General features: G+C 55.5%; 1 protein-coding gene across 3 annotated transcripts in view; it reads right to left on the bottom strand.

The window, feature by feature from the left end:
- Positions 1–23,653, bottom strand: part of PLCE1 (phospholipase C epsilon 1) — a 94,575-nt gene that overhangs the window by 9,256 nt on the left and 61,666 nt on the right. The window contains exons 7-26 of one of the 3 annotated variants that reach the window (XM_078599626.1): positions 21,233–21,447; positions 20,511–20,561; positions 19,301–19,931; positions 18,419–18,685; positions 17,915–17,984; positions 17,092–17,281; positions 16,438–16,539; positions 15,682–15,821; positions 14,977–15,305; positions 14,484–14,545; positions 13,567–13,732; positions 12,354–12,461; positions 11,314–11,430; positions 10,947–11,105; positions 9,642–9,747; positions 5,858–5,896; positions 1,981–2,126; positions 1,453–1,570; positions 742–870; positions 61–218 (exon numbers count right to left, since the gene is read on the bottom strand). In XM_078599626.1, the coding sequence (XP_078455752.1) occupies positions 61–218; positions 742–870; positions 1,453–1,570; positions 1,981–2,126; positions 5,858–5,896; positions 9,642–9,747; positions 10,947–11,105; positions 11,314–11,430; positions 12,354–12,461; positions 13,567–13,732; positions 14,484–14,545; positions 14,977–15,305; positions 15,682–15,821; positions 16,438–16,539; positions 17,092–17,281; positions 17,915–17,984; positions 18,419–18,685; positions 19,301–19,931; positions 20,511–20,561; positions 21,233–21,447 (3,303 nt within the window). The remainder of the gene's footprint in view (positions 1–60; positions 219–741; positions 871–1,452; positions 1,571–1,980; positions 2,127–5,857; positions 5,897–9,641; positions 9,748–10,946; positions 11,106–11,313; positions 11,431–12,353; positions 12,462–13,566; positions 13,733–14,483; positions 14,546–14,976; positions 15,306–15,681; positions 15,822–16,437; positions 16,540–17,091; positions 17,282–17,914; positions 17,985–18,418; positions 18,686–19,300; positions 19,932–20,510; positions 20,562–21,232; positions 21,448–23,653) is intronic. The other 2 variants (XM_078599627.1, XM_078599628.1) reach the window with 2 other exon arrangements.

Here is a 23,653-nt window from a genome sequence, read left to right as displayed (position 1 = left end):
ACTTCAGCAAGAGAGTCCTGCGCAGCTACGCGCTCCGCACTCGGCGGGGGAGGCACACACCTTGGCGCCGTAGCGACGGCACAGGCGCTTGGCGGCGTTCTCGTTCATGGAGGACATGTGATAGCACTTGGGCGTACGGATGAGGGCGCTGAGAGATTTGGCGGAGAGAGGAGGCGCCACCCCGGGGTCCTCCGCGTCACCGCCGGTCCCATCGCCGCCTGTCACGCGACAAACGCAAGACGGCGGAGGCGCTCAGCCCGCGAACAGGACGCGAAGCGCCTGCCCCACCGTGCCAGCAATAACCGTGGCCGTACGTACGCGGACGTAATGCCACGAGGAACCGGCATGAAATCCTGCGACAACTTTGCGCCGTCTAATGATGGCGACTGTGCGCGCGTTCACACGTTGTAGCGCGTGACCGTGCCCCCTACTACTCGGCGTGAGCACGGCGCCGGGGTGGCCACGGGGCTGCTGTCTGTACGCTGCCCAGGCTCCAGAGTTCCCATGACGGTCGGGAACTCACACGAGATGGAGACTTTTAAGTCCCGGCTGAAAACCCCAGCACCTGTCTGACGCGGCGGCCTCCTATCTCTCTGGTTCTCTACCTGGTCTCTTTAGTCTTTCTCTCCCCAGTTACTTATCACTCACATCAATACAATTATTTTTACATGCGTGTGCACGTGGTGCGTGTATGCGCATGTGTGTGCATGCATGTGTGTGCGTGCGCGTGTTCAGACTCACCCTTGGCGCGCGCGTGCGCCACGTCCTGCTCCCCGGTGCTCATCCTCTGCGCGGCCGCACCAAACAGCGACTTGCGCGTTGCCTTCGCTTTGAGGCGCGCGGGGCCCGGGGGGCCGGGCCTGGAGAAGCCTGTGGCCACGCCAGGGGACAACGACGGCGGGGGGGGGGGGGGGGGGGGCCGTGAGCGGTGGGGCTCCCCGTGGCGACGCCTCGACAGCGGCTGCCGCCGTTTGGGGCATGGTGGAGATGCCTCAGGTTAAGCACATTTTAATTAAGGTTCGGATTAATTAGAATGCGGGAAATAAGGAAAGGGGGTGGCCTAACGGGGGTCACGTAATGGTACAGTTTGACATGCTTGGCTCACGCCCGGAACAACGGGGGTTTTAAATGTGGAGAATTTGAAAAGCTCAGCTGGGAATTCCCAAAACTGGTAGCAAGCTCAGCAAACTAACTTCCTATCCAAGGTTTATTACAGACTGAAAAATTGTAAAATGTACATTTACTAACACCCGAATACAATTCCATAAAAAGTGGGAATTACGTCACCGTCGCCCCGCCCTCACCCACAAAAATCCGAGAGCAAACCCCTTACGACGAGAGTCCATGCCCCCGTCTTCCGCAAACGAGAAAACGATACGGCGACAGGCGATCCTCGGGCTGACCCTTCACGACGAAGCGGAGGTGACCTGGCGCTGTTGCTGTGCATAACACCTGGAAACTTGACGGCCTGGCAGTATATGACGAGGTCGGACATCTCTTGCGCGATCTGCCGACTCTCCTTCTTGTTGTGCGGAAGCAGAACCTCCTCCCGCAGCTCCATGTCGTACACCTGCCAACGTGCGCAGACGCGCGGCATAAACGACCCTCTCACTCCAGCCACCACGACTAGGCTCAAGGTGCCGGTGGGATTCAATTGGACTCCTTTTGGATGAATAGACAATGTGGTCCCACAGGTAGATGGACAGAAAAAAAATACAGAAAAACTCAAAATAGTAAATCAGGCAGAGGTCACCAGCTGCAATCGGGGTCAGAGAGTTGTGGCGCGCAACGTTGGCTTGCAATCGCCGTTCCAGTTGCGTTGTACCGTACGGCCCCGCACACCGAAGTTCGGTCATTCTCTTGTGACCGAGGTCACTCGTGCGGCTGAGATTCGCCCCGCTCTCTCGCGCCCTCACCCCCGGCCACAAACAAAACCAAAAGCGAGGCCGTCGAGAGCGACGGGCTCGGCGCCGCACGCACCACGTAGCGCTTCTGCTTCGAGGAGGGCTTCTCCTTGCGGCTGGGCGAGGGCGGCTGCACTTCCGTTGCCGCCCCGCTTCTGCTCTTGCTCTGCTCCTCTGCCTCCTCCGACGGAAGCCGCTCGGTGCGCTCGTCCAGGATGGTGTCTGCGAGGGGGGGGGGGGGGCGTGGGGTAGACGGTGAGGGATGGAGAATGAGGGAGGAGGAGGAGGAGTAGGAGGGGGGTGAGGAGGCATCCGGGAGGTGGGGGCAAGGTGAACTCAAGTGGGGAATTGAGATCGGGAGGTAACGAGGGAGAGCCGTGCAGCATGGCGCCAGACCACATGGACCGGATGGATCGTTGTTATCAGTCAAATCTTGGGTTTGTTTTTACATTGCAGGAAACATTTTCTCAGCTGCACGGAAAAGAGCTGCTCTCACTTCTCACCCAAAAACATGAATGAATATTTTGGTCTCACGCAGTACGAAGAGACATGGCACTGTTCAGTGGTGATCACCGACCAAGGCCATCGCATTCTCTCTCCAGCAAAGCCAAAGCAGGGGAATTCCATAAGCACACTCTACAATCAGCCACCCCGTATGACTAATAACAACAACAATGTAGGAGAACTCATTCAAAATATAAACGAACACAAGTTTACCGATTAACAAAACTTCTGTTTCTAAATACACCTAATAAACACGTGTACAGGAGTGAAAACATGTATTATAAAAATAACGATTGAGGTTGGATCAGAAGGCCCGCACCGCCCGAGTTAACGACGACGCATCTCTGTGAATCTGCTTACGTCTGCCAACGGACGCCCGTGGAAGTTTCCGTCGACTCAGAGTTTAGCGAGCAAGCCCTGGCCCCTCGACCGCTCGCTTCCCGCGGCGCACGGCGGCGCCGCCCATCTCCTCATCACAGAAAACTCAGTTTTTTTCTCCCTTCCCTACGAGCGATTTCCTCAACGGTGGCAACGAGCAGAGAGGTCGGCGGCAGCCAAGTCTGGCCAGCGGCCTGGGGGGAGACGATTGACCGATTAAAATCGAGCATCGTGGACGGCCGCCGTGGCAACGCAAAACTTGAGAGCCGAAGTGGTGTCCGTGGAGAAGCGGAACAGCAGGCCACGCGTCTCGACTCGACTTGGTCTCATTCCATTACAATGTGCAATTACGCAATTAGTGGCGTGTACGAGCGCACTGCCCCGCGCTGTGGCCTCAATTAATGAATCTGTGTAACTCCAACTGCATTCCAATAAGCTGAGGTCATGACCTTTCGAGCAGACGCTGGAACTTTGGAAACTTCTTGGTGGGAGTGAGCCGTGGTTGGCCTTACCCCTGAAGACTCGGAGTCTCGGTTTCTGGATCGAAACTTTGGAATCCACTCAAAATTCTTCATTATTCCTGCAAATTCCTGCCCGTGCTGGGGCACGCACAGTGCAAGTGAAACCTCTGCTCACTGCTGCCGTCCACAGAGGCTGCACGGTGCCGATTTGCACACTCGTTATTTTTCCACAAGAACGCAAGAGATGTCCGTAACCATTAACAACACTGGAGGGCGTCAGATATTCATCAGATTTGCCTTCATCCCTGAATTTGAAGCGATTCGTCAGCCAACCAACCAACATCACACCAGCAGCAGCAGCAGCTCCAGGGGGTTGAGAGGTCGGTCGATGTTGCCGAGATGAGACATTCAAGTGGAGATCTACCTTCGACAAAGCGACTTCAACCCTGAGGATGCTCGGAAAGCCGAATGGAGTTCACACGAAGCCACAAACGCCTCGTGAAAGATGCGACGCAGAAATCCCCTGGATTCGATCTTCCGAAGTGAATGGGCCACAATTCTAAACCACATCCACACAAACCATGGCAGTGGAGTAGATGGGGGGATTAATCTTGATTTGAAGCTTTCGTGACTGCAGGAATCCATACTCTGTTTTTTTCGGTAAAGTCACGTAGGTATAAAATAAAATAAATCACATTTTATTTTATACCAAAGAGTATATATGGGGGGATACTTGATGATGCACAACTGTAACATTAGAAACTCTCCGTTGTGCGACTGTGGCCACCCAGAACACAGCGTGGGGCATCTCAGGAGCACTCAACGCCCGATTCACAAACACGGAGGGAGGGAGGGCATCGTCCCAGCGATGCACCACCACCACCCAGCAGCTCAAGACGCAATCATCTGGCTATAGCTGCTGCTCTACATCAACATCAGCCCTACGTTAAGGAAGAACGAGTTTATTCATATATTTAGGACATAAAACAGGCCGTGTTGTTGATTATTTGAGCAGGTGTATTAATCAGTCTGGTGTCTGAGCTAAATCCCACGACAAACAGAAATGGCGTTTGTGGATGCGGAGTTTAAGAATTGGGCACTCCTACTCAGAATCCAGACACTAGGTGGGAGCAGACACACACACTCTCTCTCAAGAACAAAGATCCCCTTTAACAGACTATTAGGGAAGTGCTGTTAGAGCAGCACCGATGAAGGCTGGCACGGTACACGAGCGGGTGGGTGGCCAGCACCACGCCCGCCCGCCCGCCTTTGTCTTCCCAATGGCGATGTGTACACACCGCACCAGGCACAATGCTCTACATTGAGTTGAGGAGCAGCGGGAGAGAAGAACGCTGCACAGCAGCTGCTCGCAATCGCCGGGATCAGATCACGGCAGCTGATCAACTTTACTCTCCTCTTTGAAAATACACACCAACGTCGTGGCGAAGCGCACCAAGTGTGAAATGCCGGTGAAGTCCAGCGAGCGTAACAACAACACCTCAAGGGTGCGTCGACCGCACACGCGCGCTGCGTCGTGAAAAGGCTCTCGCGTGACCACGGGGACGAGAGAGGCCACCTGCTGTGCCACGGCGCTTCTTCTATGGGACGAGAGAACCCCAGCGGTGCAGTCTGTGCGGGGAGCGCGGCTCCCGGAACGGAACGTCACGACGCTGCTTGCCCACGGTTTGCGGGAACGGCCGTTCACGCAAACGCAGCGGGGAGGATTTAATCCAGCCACGCAGCGCTGTGTATGCGGAGTGGACCTCACGTTGAACTTGGAATTGCGATGAATTCAACTCCAACAATGTAGCTGCTGGCTTTTCACCAGTCACACAACAGACTCCAAATGCAACCAGTGCCGTTCAAACGCAGGCTCCCTCGCTAAAAGATTAGAAGCGTACGCGCATTAAAGTCTCATTACCTGCAAAGGTTTAGTTTGAGAAACGACGCCTACAATAAATAGGTGGAGCACGGTAGCCTGCGAGCAATCCGAGCTGCGCACGAACAAACGGATATTGCGACATCTCAAGCCGACCCAACACGACCTGGAGGATTCCCCATACCCCCTTCTACCCCCCTGTAAACAAACACCCAGAGAGGTTCCACAGTCGGTCGCTACGAGTCCAGCAGAGCCAAGAAGGAATGGTCCGAGGAGGGGGGCGCAGGGGGGGGATGAATGTTAATTGACGGCACACAAACACAAAGATCTCCCATATAGCCTTAACAGACCGTTGGGGCAAGTGCTGTTAGCGAGCACCTTTCAAGGCTGGAACAGCACACGAGGGGGTGGGTGGCCAGCACCACGCCCGGCCGCCTTTGTGACCCCAAGTGGCGATGTTAACTACACACCGCACCAGGTACTCATTTGAGGCCGAGTCGACCTAGGGGAGGCCCAGGACCGGTTCAGACAATCGCCACTAACGTTGGCCACGTGCGGTAATCGAACTTGGGTCGCCGGGTCCGTAGCACTGTGCATCAAGCACTGTGCCACCGCTCCAAACAGGAATGTTATGCGCGCACACACGCAACACACACACAGGAATGCTCTTTCACACACAACAATGAGTTTAGTGGTGTAGCAGCCATGCGATGGTTGTTGGAGGAAGTTACCTTTCTGGAGAGCCTGCATGGATGTGGAAAGGCCGTCAGCTGGAGGGAGATAGGGAGGGGGGAGGGGAGAGATGGATTGAGCAGGGTCATGGTAAGAGAAAGGAAATGTGACAGAGCTGGGATGAGTGGGGAGTCATTCTGCCAGCAAACACAATCGTCTCTTCGGATGCTTTAATATCCTCCCTCCTGTGGCCTCCCAACAACCTGAACATGGGCAGCCGAAGGTCACCCTTTCCAAGTGACCACGCCCCACTCCCTCTGCATGCAAAGACAACAGATCCCAGGCAATCTGGATGCCCTTTGCACTCTCAAAGGCACATCTCTCTGGCGGCAGGTCTCACATTCCGGTCGTGCCTTTGTCTGCCAGAGAATGCACACGAGAGAACATTGTTGTTGTTCTTAAACCTGACTTAGGAAGACTGCGAGACGTGAAGAGCCCGGCGAATAGGGCTTGATGGAAGGACTAACATTTAAGAATGTCTGCTTTAGGCCAAATTCATGTTGGTACACATGAGAAAGGGCTCTCCAAACCCATTGTTCCACACACTGACATTTGTTAAACTTACACACTCCTTGGAAATTGTGCATCTTTTCTTATTTCCTTTGGAGAATGTTTTTGGCTTTTCCCCATTTTTGTTCTTCCAGATGCTGCTCTCGGTCGAGTGCTGCGAGACGATCTCCATGGACCTCTCGCAGAGCACCGCAGCGCTCTGACAACGGCCCACGGAAGCAGTTATAACGGAACTACTTCTGAGATCCCTTCACGTGACCTCTGCTCCACGCAGTAGGCGGCCGTACTCTCCCACTCGCTCTGCTACCGGGCACAGTATTCATCGCCGGACAGTCAAACGAACATACTTAATTCTCAGAGCTAAAATGTTTGCTACGTTAAGTGCAGAATCACATTTTTAGTGATTTTTTTTGTGTGTGTGCTGTCATTGGTGACTGGGCTGAGAACGTGAACTCATTGCACTCAAGAACCCGGCTTCGTCGCCGTTTTTAGTCACTGGTTTAGTCACCACTTTAGTCACAGCCGGTGGCTGCTGGATCTGGTTCTGACGTCTGAGCCACATGGTCCCCCTTTAAAACACATTTCAAATTGTGGGAGAAAAGAGCCCTTCTTGGATTGAGTAGTTTAACGCAATGCGCCATGGAGATTGTGTGGTGATGAAATCACAATGGCTATATCAGGATACACAATGAGTGTTAGGACATAGTGAATCAAAACACCAACGTACTGGCAGATTTTCAAGAGAGTGATGATATGTCATGGACAATGAGGGTTAGTTATAGAATTAGGAGCCAAATACACAAACACACCATACACATTTAAGCAAAAACATCATTTAGCAGTTCCAATTGAGGTTTAAATAATTATCAATGATATGCAACAAACGGACGGCGATTCCCATTTCACTCACTCGGAGACTGAAGCCCAAAGCAAAATCTGTGCTTTCTGAAGCAAAGAAAATGGTCCATGAGCCAGAGCATAAATCGCTACCACTGCCCAAGGTAGCAAAACTTGAGTGGCACCGATTTATTTACGCGGCTAATCAGAGTGGATTATTGTTAACACAGTCATTTCGTACATGCATCACACAGTTCACCGTCATTGGCTTTGCAAAGAGGCAATGCAGTTTGAACACACACAGACGTCAATAACACTGTGGCCCTTAAGAGAAAAAACAAAACAGACGTAATTGAGGACGTTTCAGTTAATGGCCCTTCTTAAGCGCTCTGAAAAAGGTCCACTGCCCGGAACGTCACCGGCGTGTTGAGTTTTTGTTGTCCACCACTGCCACCGCAACTGCATCACCAACTAATTTGGTTAAAAATGTTTCCTTACATCGACTCTGAACACAGAGCGAGCAACTCCTCAGCGAGATCCTTGCGTGGACCTGAGCTTTGTCTCACCGCAGCATTGTACCAAGTGGCAGATTGCTATGTTGCCACGAGGCCCTATCCTTGGCATTACATTATTAATATTCCTCAGCACAAGTGTTACCCTAATAATATCACTTTTCAGCAGATGGCTCGCTGGTTTATTGACTTGTTTTTGGATATAAGAATCCAACTTTCTACCAACGAGATTCGCTAAATAAAACGAAGGACTGAATGGATTTAAACCCACGTCTGATATATGACACTTTAAAACCTTTATTGAATTTGGAGATTAACCCTGTGACTTCGTAAACAGATTAAAGTTGTGTTACGTAAGCTTGTAACAAATAGATGCAGTTTGATGTAAACCGACTCAAAATTGACGTATTTTTAATCGAACGTTTAAATAAAGTACACATTTAATTCAAAGCGTTTTGACAGTTTATGTGTGTTGAATTTTTTTCACATCGCACGTAGTCAACCGTGCTATTTGGAGGTGCGAGGGAAAGACAACAAATGAACACACAAACAAAGTGTGGTCCCATGGCCCTGGACTGGAATGCAGAAGAAGCAGCGTCAGCTTTTCCCCATTTTGGCTTCCGATGGACTCCACATAGTGAGCGTTATTTTGACTAATTTTATCCCGGACTATGCTAACAATTTGTGGTGCGGGGTGGAACGCGGTCTTAAGATAGAAACCACGAGGACGATTTGATCGAGACGAGTGTGAAAAGACGGAAATAGAAACATTAACGCAATCCCCGATTGAATTGCACCGATTTCGCCACCCACGTCCCACGGCACTTCGCCACACAGCCTGGCCTCGACGTGCAGCCCCGTGGCACAACCCTCGCTGGGAAGTACAACATCTACAGAGTACACTTTGGACGTTTACGTGAGATTCCGTGAAGGAAATTCACATCTTGACTATTAGCCGCACGAACCACAAACGGTGGAGCGTGCACACAAAACAAAGCGCTCGTTCAGACTCCACAGCAGCACGGCCCCCACCACCACCACCACCGTAGCCGCCACCACCGCCACCGCCGCCGCCACCGCCGCCACCGCCGCCACCACCACCACCACCACGTGTTTATGAAGGTTGAAATTTATGAACAAAGCAAGTTTACGTCCATAAACTAGGGTAATGTCACAAAGGACTGATACACATATGTTGCTATGCGAGGCCTGAGTTAGAGTCCTCAACGTGTGCCAGGCGTACGAGCACGTGGCAGCTGTGAGAGTACAGCCGTGTGGGGCAACGGAGTGTGCACGTGGGAACCTGGAGGCGTAAGCAAGCGCAGCCATCGTGCGACCGGTGGCTTCCACTCGCACCTCCCACCGTTAACACTGTCCCTGTGACTTCCAGGCCGTGAGCTTCCACCACTTCACGTGGCCTGAACTGCGCCACACCTGGAAACAAGTGGCATGCCGCCTAGTAGGGAACGGCAGCTGTCGTAACCGTTCTGTCAGCTTGCTCAGCGTGCCCTTACTGCTTCGTGCCAAAGGTGCGTGGGTGGACGTGTGTGCAGGGACAGTGCTGGGACGAGCGCAGGAGTGTTTGTTGGGGTCTATAATAAGAATTAGAGGTGTGTGCGTGACAAATGAATCGCTCCCACCACTCCGGCGATTTGGTAGCTTATGAAGAATCTTGATTTTTGTTAACACCGCGGTGAATGTGGTGGCGACGAGAGGCAGAGGGGGCTCACGTGAATCTACGACGGAGACCAAAAACTCGCGCGCAAATCTAAACGCGTTGATTCTTACCCGCGTGAGATTGAGCGCAAGGATTCCGTACCGGTCGTCAGACCAACGAATCCCCGCCACACCGCTGGTAAAGGATGCGGCGCGAGGAGCGTACCGTCGGGGAGCGTGCGTTTACCGTCGGGGAGCGTGCGTTTACCGTCGGACAGCGACTCGTAGTCGTAGTCGTACTCGTCCTCGTCCTCCTCCTCCTCGTCCGCGGTGGCGCTGCACTGCTGCGCCGCCAGGCTGGCCAGCTTGTGGGCCTAGCGGCACCACGCCAACAACAACAACAACGGCCATTACACGACGGATGTGTCGTCACACCGCTAGCGTCACAGCGGCGATTCCAGCCAAGCGACGATGCACTCACGCTCACTGCAGCGGCTCTCCCCACACACTGGACTCCTACTCTTTGTGGGAATAGTGTAAGTGGGCTTTGTTTATCAGGTCCTCCCTATTTATTACAGGTTTCTAAAACATGTATGTGTGTATGTTAAACTTATTTCGCACCGTACGTAGCCAACCGTGCTAATCAGAGGTGCGGGGGAAGGAAAACAAACTAAGGCGTGTAATAAACGGGCGGTCAATATTGATATTCTGGCCAGTAGGTGGCTGGCTGGGCTCTTCAGTTACCTTGTATGCACACCAGCCACGCGGATAATGGAGGCCTGATGCAGGCCTGTGGGTATGTGTCCTCGGCCACCAGAGGTGCTCGCCAATAGTACTTGCCCCAATGGTCTGTTAAGGCTATATGGGGGATTTTTGTCTTTGTATGCCAACATGGAATAGAGCAAGAAAATTATTATTATTATTATGGAACTTGGTCGCTTCAATTCTGTAGTGGAAGGAGGCTGGTCATTAAAAAGTGAAGCAAAATGATGAGGATAAATCCGAATGCTCAGGCTGTGGTGCTCAGATTGTTAAAACCTAGAAAAGACCGTGGAACTTCTGTGATACAAACCAGGACGAGAGAAACATGTTCAGAGCACGACAGAGCAATTGCAGGAGTGCAAGTGGAGCTGGGGGATGATTGAGTGAGAGGCACTGCTGGCCGTGTTGACAGATCAAAGGGAGGATTTAAAGCAGCTGCGGTTGACACCGGCAAAGTCACTGCTGGGTTTAATGGTGAAAGGGAACAAACATGGGCGGTCTCAGGAGAAAATCCTGGAGGTTTGGACGATTTAGTTTAATCAATCAAATTGATTACATCCAATTTTGAAAAGGGCGACCACTCCACAAGACTCATCGAGTAACACCAGAGAGCAGAAGAGAATCATGCAAGCGCAGCAAATGCCGTGGATCTGGAGTGAGGGTTCGGTCCAACCTGGAGCGAGTTATGACCGCATGTACGGTGAGAATATTGAGTTCGACGTTGTTGTGGTCGTCGAACTACGATCCGAGTAATTCTCGGATTCGCAGGAAGCGATGGGTCAGCGTTCGCGAGATAGCGTCACCCCCTCACCTTCTGTTTGAGCAGGTCCACGGGCGTGTGGTGAGCTTTCAGCTTGCGGTTTTTGATCAGGATCTTGCCTCGCAGTTGCCACGGCGATGGCAGCATGGGGTCGTCTAAGAAGTCCGACTCGAAGAGGAAGCGCGTCACGAGTCGCTCCCCGAAGACGCTCTGCCAAAGAAGCAACCGGCGGGGGCAGCCGTGAGCTAGCGGCGACCGTAGCCACTCACGGTCCCAATGTGGCGAGATCATTCATTCCGTGCGACTTAACTCGAAAGTCAATGATGAATCGAGTGAAGTGATTTTTGCCCGGTGCGCACACGTGCACTGAGCACACCGGGTTGTACGGTGCGCGGCCGTGTTTGTGGAGATGGGGCACCTTGAAGATTTCGGCCATTTTACGCTGCTGGGCAAGGCAGCAGTGGTTCTCGATGGAGAGGATGACGGGGAGCTCGCTCGTGACGAACGCGCTGCGGTTAATCGCCTCCACCACGTCCTGCACGGCCGGGGCAACCCAGACATCGGTGACGTCACACACGGCGGTGACGTCGCACGCGGCGACGGAGCGGTGCACACCTACAGCTCGCGCTCTTACTCACTGCCTATTCGTTCAGCTATCACTTGTGGCCAGGTCGCTTCTGAGAAAGAGCTACGTAGCTCAGTGGGCCTTACCTGGTACAATAAGTTAATAGGCGAGAACACGTGCCCCCTTCTTTGCCTCCACATCCTCCATTTTGCAGCGGCCCGGTGCTCACTTGAGCAGACCGGCACTGAGAGCGATTTTGAAAGGAAGAGGCCTCGAAATAACAATCTCATAACAGCAGACAATTTATAGAAAGTATGGCATCAGACCCTGAGCGTTCCATCGGTGAAGCCACCCCGGTTTGGGTGTGGAATATCCGTGAGGTCTAAAACATCACACGTCACAAACTCCTAAGCTTGATTACCCAGGAAAGCCTCAGGACTCTTTCTCAGGATGGTACTGCCAATGTTGTCGTAGTGGGGGCACAACGCTGCTGTGCGTTATCCCTGAGCGAGTAGCTCGTGGGGGAGGTTTTCAGCAGTGGGATGTTTGGCCAATACCGGTTCCATCGTGCAGGTCCGCGTGTGTGCTTGTTGAGCTCACGGCCAACACCGGTGACGATTGTCTGAACCGGTCCTGGCCCTCCCCTAGGTCTACTCAACCTCAAATGAGTACCTGGTGCGGTGTGTAAACATCACCACCGAGGAGACAAAGGTGGTTTTTCGTGGTGCTGGCCACCTACCCCCTCGTATCCCGTGTCGGCCTTCATCGGTGCTCGCTATCAGCACTTGCCCCAACAGTATGTTAAGGTTATACGGGTGATCTTTGTCTTTGTTCTTTGGGCTCAACGTGCATCGCCTGTCAGTGGGCGTGGCGTCGCTTCCGATAGCGGCCACCTGGAAGGGAATCTTGGTGGTGAGCGTGTGGCCGTGGTAGATAATGGGGGAGCCGTCGTCTCCGTCCCAGCAGTCCAGCTCCACGCTGCGGCAGCCCTGCAGCAGCACCTGAGGGGTTGGGGCCGGAAGAACGAGAGGAACGACGATGGTGATGACGGTGGTGGTGGTGGTGGTGGTGCACGTGGCTGCCTGGAGCCCAGCACTGTGGAGGCAGCAGCAGCAGCAGCAGCAGCAGCAGCGAGGGTTGGTGGATCACCGCAGGGATGTTGTGAAACTCCCTTCCCGTTGGCGTCGAGAGGGAGCCATACCCTGTTCGCCAGAAGGTAGCTCAGCAAACATGTGGACTCCAGCTGGTCTGTATGTAAGGGAAAGTGTCTCCTCCTGCACATCATAACATTGTACGATAATAATAATAATAATAAAAGTTACGTATTTACGAAGGGAAGCCACACCGAGTCCCAAGACGCAGGCGGGTCTCCTGCGCTGATTGTGTTGTTTAGTTCCACACCAATGACAATGATTTGTAACCAGAGAACCCAGAGGAAACCCATGCAGAAGCGGAGGAGAGAATCCACACAGAACGGCGCACGAGTCAGGATTCGGATCCAGGGCCTTGTTGCTGTGAGACACAAAGCGTTGCCACCCTTAGAAAAATAACAGTGACAGATTTTGGTGTTCCAATTAAAAGTATATTCCTTGGTGAGCAGAGGTCAAACCAATCAGCAGTGAGAGATCTGGGGCCAATTCCTTTTGCAACGGAGTGCGCCCAGTGTCCATTGCATGTTGTGCCTCGGAGGGTTGATGGGATGTAAATCAACAACCAATCAGGGATTGAACTCACAACCTTACGTACTTGAAAAAAATAAAGATAAAGATCCCCAATACAGGCTACACAGGCTGTTGGGCAAGTGCAGGTAGCAAGCACCTGTTAGGGCCGGAACGGCGTGTTACGGGGTGGTGTGGCGAGCATGACGCCAGTCCGCCTTTGTCTCCCCAGTGCTGATGTTTACACACACCACACCAGGTGCTAATGTAAGGCTGGGTCGACCTAGGGGCGGCCCACGACCGGTGCAGACATTTGTTACCGACGTTGGCCGCGAGTGGAAATCTAACTCGGGTCGCCAAGTCGGTAGCGCAGTGCGCCAAGTACTCCGCTCACACACACGCGCATGCACACGCGCGCACACACACACGTACACACACGCGCAGGCACCTGATGGTAGAGCTCCACGGAGGAGTCGCCCTTGAGCTGGTGTCCCGTGAGGTAGGTGTTGTGGGACGAAGCGATGTAGTAGTGTGAGAGCGGGCGCTGGAGCTGGCTCTCGTCCGGCGGGGACTCCTCCAGGACGCACGCAAAGTTGTCCACGTCGAGCAGGAACCTGGCGGAGACGCCACAGCGGGAGCCGCGCGCGTCGCTCGCGAGAAGCCGTGGGGGTAGAGTCACAACGGCCCCACGCCGAGCAAACCGGACGCAGCAGCAGAAATGTGTTTTTGAATAAGGAGGACATTAAACACATCACGGACGGACAGGATGAATAACATGAACACATTACGGACAGCAGGGTACACAACAACAAATAGAATCAGAATAATATGATAAAGACAAGTTATATTTATTGAGACGTTCAATGAGAAAACAGGAGACTGAATATGAATGAGTTTTGACAATTAGAGGTACCACAAGGAGATGGGGAAGAGAGCGAATTAAGTACATAAGCAATTTGAACAATTGGATGCAACAGGGCAGAGCTCAACGGAAGGAAGGCCACGATCGCTGACGTCTTTGAAAAAGGACACGGCACAGACAGAGAGATGGAGAGATAGAGGTTTGGAGAGGGAGGGAGAGACGGGGAGGGAGAGAGGGAGAGATGGGGAGAGGTATGGAGGGAGAAAGGGAGAGAGTGATAGAGGGAGAGAGATGGAGGGATGAGGAGGGATAGAGGCAGAGATGGAGGGATAGGGAGAGAGGGAAAGATGAGGGAGGGAGATGGAGGTATGGAGGGAGAAAGGGAGAGAGCGGTAGAGGGAGAGAGATGGAGGGATGGGGAGAGGGAGAGGCCACGGCTGGGTATGGATGTGTGAACGTCGTTGCCGCGATGTACGCCGCGTGTGGTGCCTGTGCGTGTGTACCTCGCGAATCCTTCAAACGACATGATTCCCCGCTGCCGCATGGACTCCGACGGCTCGAACCGCTACGGAAGAAAATATCGGATGAGCCTTTTGTTTCGAGGGCAGCTATAGAAAAAAAAACGCGGCAACTTACGCAAGGCAACCCCGAAGCAGAGGCAGCGTGCGGGAGTTACTCAGCAAGGTGGCGCTGGAGACACTGGCAGCAGAGAAGAAGCCAGAGTCGTAAGCGACCAAAGTAAGTCGCAAATAAAATATAAATCGACAACACCCCTGTCGGACGGGCACGTGGTCGTGCTTTGCCAGCGGAGAATGGCCCCCACATCGTGGTCAAGTCTGACGCTTATTTGCATTTATAGGAAGCCGACACAAAACAACACGCCCACCAACGTTTAATTTGTCATTGTTGTTTTTAAACACCCATCCGTAAAAAAAACAACCTCTTCATCAACCTCCTCATTGGTCACCGGCGACGTCACGGGGGACACTCCCTCACCTGAATGAGGCGCAGCAGCTCCGGGTAGGTGAGGTGCTCGCCCTGGCACTTGGCGAGGAAGTCTGCGAGCTGCCGGGGGGCCATGCCCAGCAGGCGGGGCGACGTGCTCTCCACGCCCGTGCCGTTGCTCAGGATGCTGGCCGCCGCGATCGCGTCCGAGATCTGCCGCTGGTAGGCTCCGGCGGCTCCGGCGGCGGCTCCGGCTGGGCCGCCGACGCCGCCGGAGCCGCCGCCCGGCGACGCCGCGTGGCCTCCTCCTCCCGCGGCAGGCTCCGCACCCCAGCCGGCACCCGGCGAACTCCACTCGGACTCGTTCCTCGTGATCAAGTCTGAGCGGAGGAGGGGGGGGATGGAGCGGGCGGGCGGGGAGGGACATGGCGGTGGTGGTTTTTGTGCGAGGCCACAATCATCTGACCAAATTTGTATCATTACGACTTCCTGGAATATTATTCTGATTTCCTGGATTTTGTCCTGATGATGTCAGATGCAGTTTCAGACAACAAGGGTTATCCAATTGCAAAATTTGGTAGTGAAAATTATTCTTCGACTTACTAGTGAGCTGAAATCATAGTATTTTGCATGGTAAAGGCCCGGACACCGCACAAAACTTTAATCTCAACACCGGCTACGAAAACCTGGTGCGCGTTAAACACACAACCCGTTTTTTGACGGGACACGTTTCACCGGCGTCCGGCCGAGGCTCACCAATCTCGGGCTGGGCCCCGGGGGGGGTCCTGGCGGCCGCGTCGGCGTGGCTCCCCGCCGGCACGGCGGGGCTCTCGCAGCGGCTGCAGGGCACGCTGTACACCTCGAACACGTCCTTGAGGTCCTTGCGGCTCCGTACGCTGCACGCACACGGCACACAGCTCAAGCGTCTCGCTCAGGCGTCTCGCTCGGCCCCTCCGGCTCGGCAGCGTGAGCAGCTGGCGCTTCACAACCGCGGACAGCGGTTGTTGCTGCTGCTGCTATTGTGCTTAAGAACGGGAGAACAAAGGTTCGTAAACTACACAGGAATTGTTTTTTACACGCTTTTTTCAAGCAATCTAGGAAGCAATGAATGAATGACCGATTGAACGAGTCGGAAGTCGGATTCATTCGGTTTCCCTTTCGAAATAGTGACGTAGGTAAACGTTAAATGTTTCTACCTCTACAGAAGCCCCAAAGTTCTCACAAATTAAACGTAATTCCCACTCAGCGATTTAACAGCCACCGTGCACACGTAGGAAGCTATTTTCACTCAAAATGTGGTCAGGAATGCCTACTACTCCCACCAGCACCACCACCATGGTGCGGTTCCACGCAGAAACTATACGGGCTGATGAAGGCAATCCAACGGTCAACACTGCTCGCACTCTCCCTGAACGAAAATCGTTCAGCGGCGGTGCTGCGACGAACGGGGGACAGGCGAGCGGGCGGCGGCGGCAGTGGGGGCGGCGGTGGGGGTGGAGGAGCGGGCCTCACATGAACGACTTGAAGAGCTCCACGAACTCCGCCAAGGAGACGGAGTTGTCGAAGTCGTGGAAGGAGCGGGCGCTGCCGTGCCAGCTGTGGCTGTTGCGGCTGCTGCAGGCATTGGCAGAGTGCACGTGGGTCAGAACCATTTAGAAACAACAACAATTATATTGATTTTATAAAGCGGCGGGAACCGAACTCAGATCTCACGACGTCATTCGACACGAGTCGGCCATTGCGTGGCTGCGCGACGGCCCAAATTTGAAATTGCAAATGACTCAAAAGAGACTCAACACAGCAGCATCGGTCACCCGGCGTGTCTGTGAAACACAGCAGCAGCAGCGCCTTCCTTCGTGACCATCGTCTTGCGCTATAACAATGGAGCGAATAACGAATGTACTGAACAATTGTTATTTATAAATTTTGAAAAGTGAGGAGTTTAAGGAAGTTTGGGAATATGTCAGATGTGGGCAGAACGAACCGAAAGCCTCGTCGTGGGCATGCAAGGAAGACGGCGTGCGCCCGTCACGAGACCTCCGCCCGACGGCTCAGCCGCTTGAAGGCGGTGGGATGGGGTGCGGAGCAGTGAGGTGTGGTGAGGTGCGGTGAGGTGCGGTGTGGTGAGGTGCGGTGTGGTGAGGTGCGGTGTGGTGCTGTGATCACCCGCTCTGCGACTTTGGAAACGTGGTGGGCATGCCCATCGAGCTGGGCCTCTGTGAAGAGGAGGAGGAGCAGGAGGAGGTGAGGGTGAGCGGCCGTGCCGTGGAGGTGAGGCTCTGCAGGGGGGGAGACTCGGGCAGCGTTCCTCGACGCAGGGGAGCCAGGAGCGACGCGGGGCTGGACGCAGACAGATCTGGGCACACACCACACCCCATCACCGGCATCAACACCGCCCCCCCCCCACCACTACCAACATCATCACGCCCCCCCCCCCCACCACTACCAACATCACACCCCCCCCACCACTACCAACACCACGCCCCCCACCACCACTACCAACATCACGCCCCCCACCACTACTACCAACATCACACCCCCCACCACCACTACCAACATCACGCCCCCCCCCACCACTACCAACATCACGCCCCCCCCCCCACCACTACCAACATCACGCCCCCCCCCCCCACCACTACCAACATCACACCACCCCCCACCACTACCAACACCACGCCCCCCATCACCACTACCAACATCACACCCCCCACCACCACTACCAACACCACGCCCCCCCCCCACTACCAACATCACACCCCCACCACCACTACCAACACCACGCCCCCCACCACCAGGACCTGTGCCTGGTGGTCACTGGCAGCACTTTGCTGCTCGAGGCGCCGTTCCCGTGGCGTGACCTCCGCGTGCATGGCGCAAGGCTCGTGTTGTTTGGCGCAGGCTGCTGCTCAAGTGGGATGTCGGGTACAGATGCCAGCGCTGGTTCGGGGTGTGGCGGGCGCCCGTGTGCCGGTGCGGTGCGTCCCCTTGCCTAGGCTGCCGTCTTGGCGTCCCCTCGTCCTGACATCTCCCAGCTCCTCCTCGCTGTCCACGCTGGCCGACTGTGCATGACACGCACACACACACACGTACACACACGTACACACACGTACACACACGTACACACGCGACGTGTGAGCGGTTGACCGTGTAAGTCGTGGACCGGGCGGACGGTCGATTCGTGTTGTTGTTCTCCGCGATGTTGCGTTCCCAGGAGGAGGCACGGAAGAGCTTCTCTGGAGGTCCAGGCCAGGGCTCTCTCTGGAGTCACCGCTCCTCCCCCCCCCGCGCACGGCACCTCGGTGCCTCCGACAAAGCGGCGGCGATCGGGCGCCACCGTCAACGGCGTGAGCCGATTCTCCCCGGGTCACTTTCACTATCCCATTTTTTTTCATTCAGGAAAGGGCCAGAATTAGAGAAGCTGCTCCTTTCCGTGTCGTGTAGGGTTAGGGAGCACAGGGTCATGGGACGGAGTTTGGGGTTTAGCCGCGCATGCCTTGGCCAGCGCCTTCTTGTTGCGCTTGCTGGCGTTGCGCTGCGTGGCCTTCCTGCCGGGAGGCGCCACCTCTCCGAGGCCGAGGGCCAGCTTGTGGTAGCTGCAGCGCTCCGTCCCCGTGCGGCCCAGGGTGCCCCCGCCGCCGCCGCCGCCGGCATCGCCGCCGCCGCCGCCCACGCCGCTGCTGCCCCCGCCGTGGGACGGCCACCGCCGGCCCCCAAACAGCTCCACCGTCTGTGCCAGCGTGGGGCCCTGGCAGGATCCCTCCTGGGGGGGGGGGTACATGGGGGGTACACATGATTGTCTGATGAGATGGAAATGCTGGGACTCTGGGTTGGAATTTTAAGCACTCTGATTGGCTGTCGCGACACGGCACACCCCCCCCCCCCCCCACAGCATTCGCTCGTTCTCGGAGATAAAGAATGAGCCAGAGGCGCGAGAAACCGCGAGCAGGAAGGCAGCAGCCACACGGTGAGTCAGTGGCAAGCAATTGCCCAATCTCTGCTGTCCTGCAGGTGTTCTTGGCCAATGAATGAATGTTCAAATGTGGGAGGAAACTGGAGCGCCCGGAGAAAGACTATCCCATACAGACGGAGCAAGTGTAGTCCACACTTTGCTGTGCCGCCTTCTCTTGTGGTGCCTGGGTACAGCTCCTCCTCAACACCCACAGAGGAAGGGAGTTTCACAAAATGTGTGTGCGGTGATCCACCAACCCTCGCTGCTGCCTCCACAGCACCAGATCGCAGGCATGCAGCGGCTTAGCTACCGTCGCCCGGTCAAAGTCCGGTGCGCAACCTTCCAGGGAAGGGGCGGCTCCGAGCGCGTGGCGAGACCGCGAGCCGGGCGACCCCTGCACGAGCGAGGCCAGGCGCGAGCGCGCACCTGAAAGAGCGCCGTGTACTGCTTGCGCAGCCAGTAGAGCCGCTGGTCCGGGTAGCGCTTGAGCCCACGCAGCGCGGTGGCGACGAGCCGCAGCGCGTCCGTGAGCTGCGACGCGGTCTGCTTCGGCGCCAGGAAGTGCAGCGAGCGGTTGTCGGTGGTGCCGGCGCCGTGCAGGAGCGTCAGCGGCCGCAGCAGCGCGGCGTGGCGGTACAGGCCGGCTAGGTGCGCCGCGTCGGAGGGGGCCAGCCCATCGGCAAAGGCGTCTTTGAGCGAGGAGAGGTCCAGGGAGCCCTCCGAGGCGCCGCGGCCGACCGGCGCGCTGGGCCAGGCCCCGCGCGCGCGCCCGGCGACGGCCGTCTGCCCCCAGGCGAGCGTGCGGTTGTCGGGCTGCAGGCGCAGGAAGCAGAGCGCCGAGGCGCGCCCGGGCGCGTCGTAGTGCAGCGCGGTGCAGCCTCGGCGCAGGAAGTCGAGCAGGCCGAGCGGCAGCCAGCGGAGGAGCACGTGCGTGGGGATGACCTCGACGCCGTGGTCGTGCGCCGGCAGGGCGCACGACGGCGCCGCGCTGTCCAGCTCGTCCGCCACGTCGAAGCGGTCGTCCTCGGTCTCGTTCGCGACGTCGCCCAGCACAAACCTGCAGCGGGCGGCGTGGTTTCTCGTGAGCGACAGGCCCACGGTTCACACTATGAAAAATAATTCGTGGAAAATTGGGCGTGTGTACGTGCGTGTTCATGGGGAACAGGAGGTTGAGTGGTGTTAAAAGAGTGGAGAGGAGACTGCCGTCACCATTGCAAAAGATGAGACGGAATGTCTCGCAAGTCAAAGCTGACAACGAGCAAGACTGTTGGATGCGGCCGCTCAGCTCATTACAGATGGAACAAATGACCTGGTCACCAATTCTCTATCTTAGACTCACCCAGACTCCGTCCGTGGCCACGCATCTCACGACAGAGCTATAACGGTCAATGACAACAAATAATCAATGACCGATCGAGATGAGGATTAAAACGGAAACGAATGTAAAGCAGGTACAGACAGACGGCGGCTGACGAACGGCGATCGGGATAATCGACGTTAAGAGCAGACGACAGCCCGAAGCATTATGAGCGACCCCAATCAGTGCCCAACACCGGCGTGGCGATTGGCTGGACGCGCCAGCGGAGTGGCAGGCGGGCGTGGTGGACTGGTGGTGCCGGCCGGAGCCTCAGCCCACCTGACTCGGCCCGCCGAGAGCCCCGCCGCCTCCGCCTCCGCCCTGCCGTTCCTGCGTGGACAACGGAGAAGGGTGCTCCGCTTAGCACAGGCAGAAACTTCCCACGCGTGTATGTACATGCGAGTGTGTGTGGGGAGCGGTGCTCGCTAACAGCGCTTGCCCCAACAGTCTCTCAAGGCTATGTGGGTCTTTGTGTGTGTGTGTGTGCACGCGTGCATGTGCAGAAGCGATGCATTTGTCCCAAATTTAATGAGGTCTGGTTGTCAAAATGTTATATTACCATATTGTAACTGACAAAAACCAGGCAGCAGAATCTCTAGCAAGTTGTAACTGCTACATGTCGAATTAAAAAAATCCAGTCACAGGGAATTGAAGTGTAGCAATTTGAGAGTCTCAGCAGTCACCAGTGATAACACAAAAACACAAACATCACGTTCAATTGGGTTCCTTTTGTCAAATTTCAGCTATGATAATTAAATATTGAATTGATTCCCATGTACTGAACATATCGCAGAGTGGGAAAATGTTAAATGTTACTCTCCTCTACCGTGAGGACCGGTGGTAACTTGAAGAAGAGATCTTAGAAGTAGCTCTTTGATATCCACCCCTGTGGGCCGTTCCCAATGGATCCGTCGTCCTGTGACGCAATCTGCATAGCGTCGGGCGCACAACGACAAAGAATGCACGAGGCGGGGAGAGGAGAGGGGCCGCGCTCGCCGTACTTGCAGCCCGCTGGGTTCGCGGGCGGGTAGGCGGCGTGCTGCGGCCGCGGCGAGGAGGGGTCGCCGTCCGGGCCCCGTGCCGCCAGCAGGCCCCGCCGGCAGGCCGCCACCACGGCCAGCAGGCACGACACCTCGGACGCCTTGTCGCGGTTGCACAGCCCGTCGAGGCCGGCCCGTCTCACGAACCCCGCCTCGCCCGCGTAGTCGGCCATGAACTGCGACACAATGGTTCTCCCTCGTGACTCGAGACACGGCGGCAGAGCTCCGGGAGTCGCCGCGCAGAGCGGTGACCCCCCCCCCCGTGCAACGTGGAGGTGGCTCGCGAGCGGACGTGCCCGCCGCTACGACGCTCGCGACGCCGACTCGTCCCCTAGTCGTGTAAACGACTGCCCACACGGTCCCTTAATCTTACACAAAGGGCGCTTCGTACCTCCGAAACGTCATTTATGAGTATTGCGTTACTAAAATGCCCGCACTTACCCTAAATAGTCACGTACGTCCAGTGGGGAGCGGTAGTGTAGTGGTCAGCGCATTGTGCTGCGAATCTGACGACCAGAGTTCTATTCCGGATCATGACCAATAACAGTGGTGAATATTTAAACCGATCCTGGCCCTAGCCTAGTACTTAACCATCAGCACTGGGAAGACAAAGGCGGCCGAGCGTGGTGCTGACCACCCACCCTCTCGTGTGCGCCGTGCCGGCCTTCATAGGCGCTCGCTAACAGCTCTTGCCCTCACGTTGTCGATGGCTACGTGGAGGATCTTTATCTGCCCAAGCAACAAACGTCGTGCACGCATCTTGCGCGCAGCAGGCTACGCTAGACACAAGTCTGGCGGAGGATGATGAAAGTGTTTCGGGGTTCAGCTCATCGTGCCTTGAAAGAGTCGTAAAGAAGTCTAATCGACTTGGGGGGCAATAAATCAGTCGTACAGACAACAACCGTGGGCTGCATTAGGCACGCTCGGCTTGGCGGCACGTCTACTGGACCACAGACGACTCCCGCCCATCCCTTGGGAGCCATTGAACATTTGTTATCTTTATCCGACCAAGTTAAGGATCTTTTGAACAACATTAAACTGCATGCCAATAATACAAATGCACTAGACAATGTAAACAATCTGCTGGCTTGCGAAATTACATGGCAGCCTTGTAAATCCAGAAGTGGCATTCCTGCTCATATGGAAAGGCGCACTCACTGCCTCTCACCGCCGTGTTGTTGTGACACTCACTGCCTCTCATCGCCGTGTGGTTGTGACACTCACTGGAGCATCTCGACTATAACTCTTCGTGAATCCACTGCCGAATGGCCTCCCCGCTGCGGGGGGTTGTTTGACCATACTTCACCACACTGGTCAACGCCGGTTAGTGAAGGAGCAGGGCCCAGGATCGGCTCCGATATCACTCGCCACTCACGTGAGCCGTGCCTGGGAATCAAACTCAGGGGGCCAGGTTCAAAGTGCGGTGCGCTAAGCACCGCGTCACTTCGCCCACCACGGGGCCATCGCTGTGACGCTGCGACACGGATCACGTTTAACCCCCCAGGAATCCCCTGCGTACTATACACCCTGAACACGCTGCCCCGGGCTGACGGCGACACCGCCAATCGTGAGAAACCGATACAAAATAGCCATCAAAACATCGTCCCACCGCAAACAACGAATCCCCGACCTCCCGGTCCACAACAGCACGACACGCTTGGCCTGACGACATTTACAAGAGAGGGCCGTAAAGTGACACAGTGAGGGGCCATCATTGCGAGCCAGTGTGGGAGTGGCACGGAGTGCAACCGCAAAGCTAGCAGAGCACATGTCACGTGAAGCACGTTCACACACACACGACACAACCGTAATAATGCAATATTTGCTGGAGAATGAGTAATTAATTATCAAGCGACTGTGCATCTTGCACACGATGCTGTCTCCCCCAATAACTGAGTTTTCTTTCATCCACGTCACTCGGTCAGACCTCGGAAGCTAAGCAGGTTTTGGCCTGCATAGGGCCTGAATGGGCGAGCACCGCGCACACACCCCATCGCCACAGGCGGCTGTGTGTTGGACCGTACTATGGCGCCACGTCTATGCGCCCCACGTTCACCAAGCCGCCCTGTCCAGCGTGCTGAAGCGACGGTCGACCATCTCCACGACCCGGCCGCAGCACGGGGGAGCCCTCATCCAGCAGTGGAGTTGGACAAACATGGCTGTAAATGCCAATATGCACTCACCCCGGAGTTTGCGCGGTGAGTGCGTGAATGCATTCAAAAAAAGTTTCACTTTGAAGCGTTCACGAGAGTTAAAAAAAGGTTTCGGTAACAAAAAATCTCAATGGGACCTCCTCTGTGGAAAGATCTCTGTGTGTGCGCAACCACGACAGACCCGGGACGTGCGAGCTAGTGGGGGGGGAACAAAAATACATCTCGAAAA

This window comes from Lampetra planeri, chromosome 12 (assembly GCF_965212315.1).
Source record: "Lampetra planeri chromosome 12, kcLamPlan1.2.h2, whole genome shotgun sequence".
NCBI lineage: Eukaryota > Metazoa > Chordata > Hyperoartia > Petromyzontiformes > Petromyzontidae > Lampetra > Lampetra planeri.
Note: the sequence above shows the minus strand (reverse complement) of the source record. Positions and strands in the feature narration are given on the sequence as shown.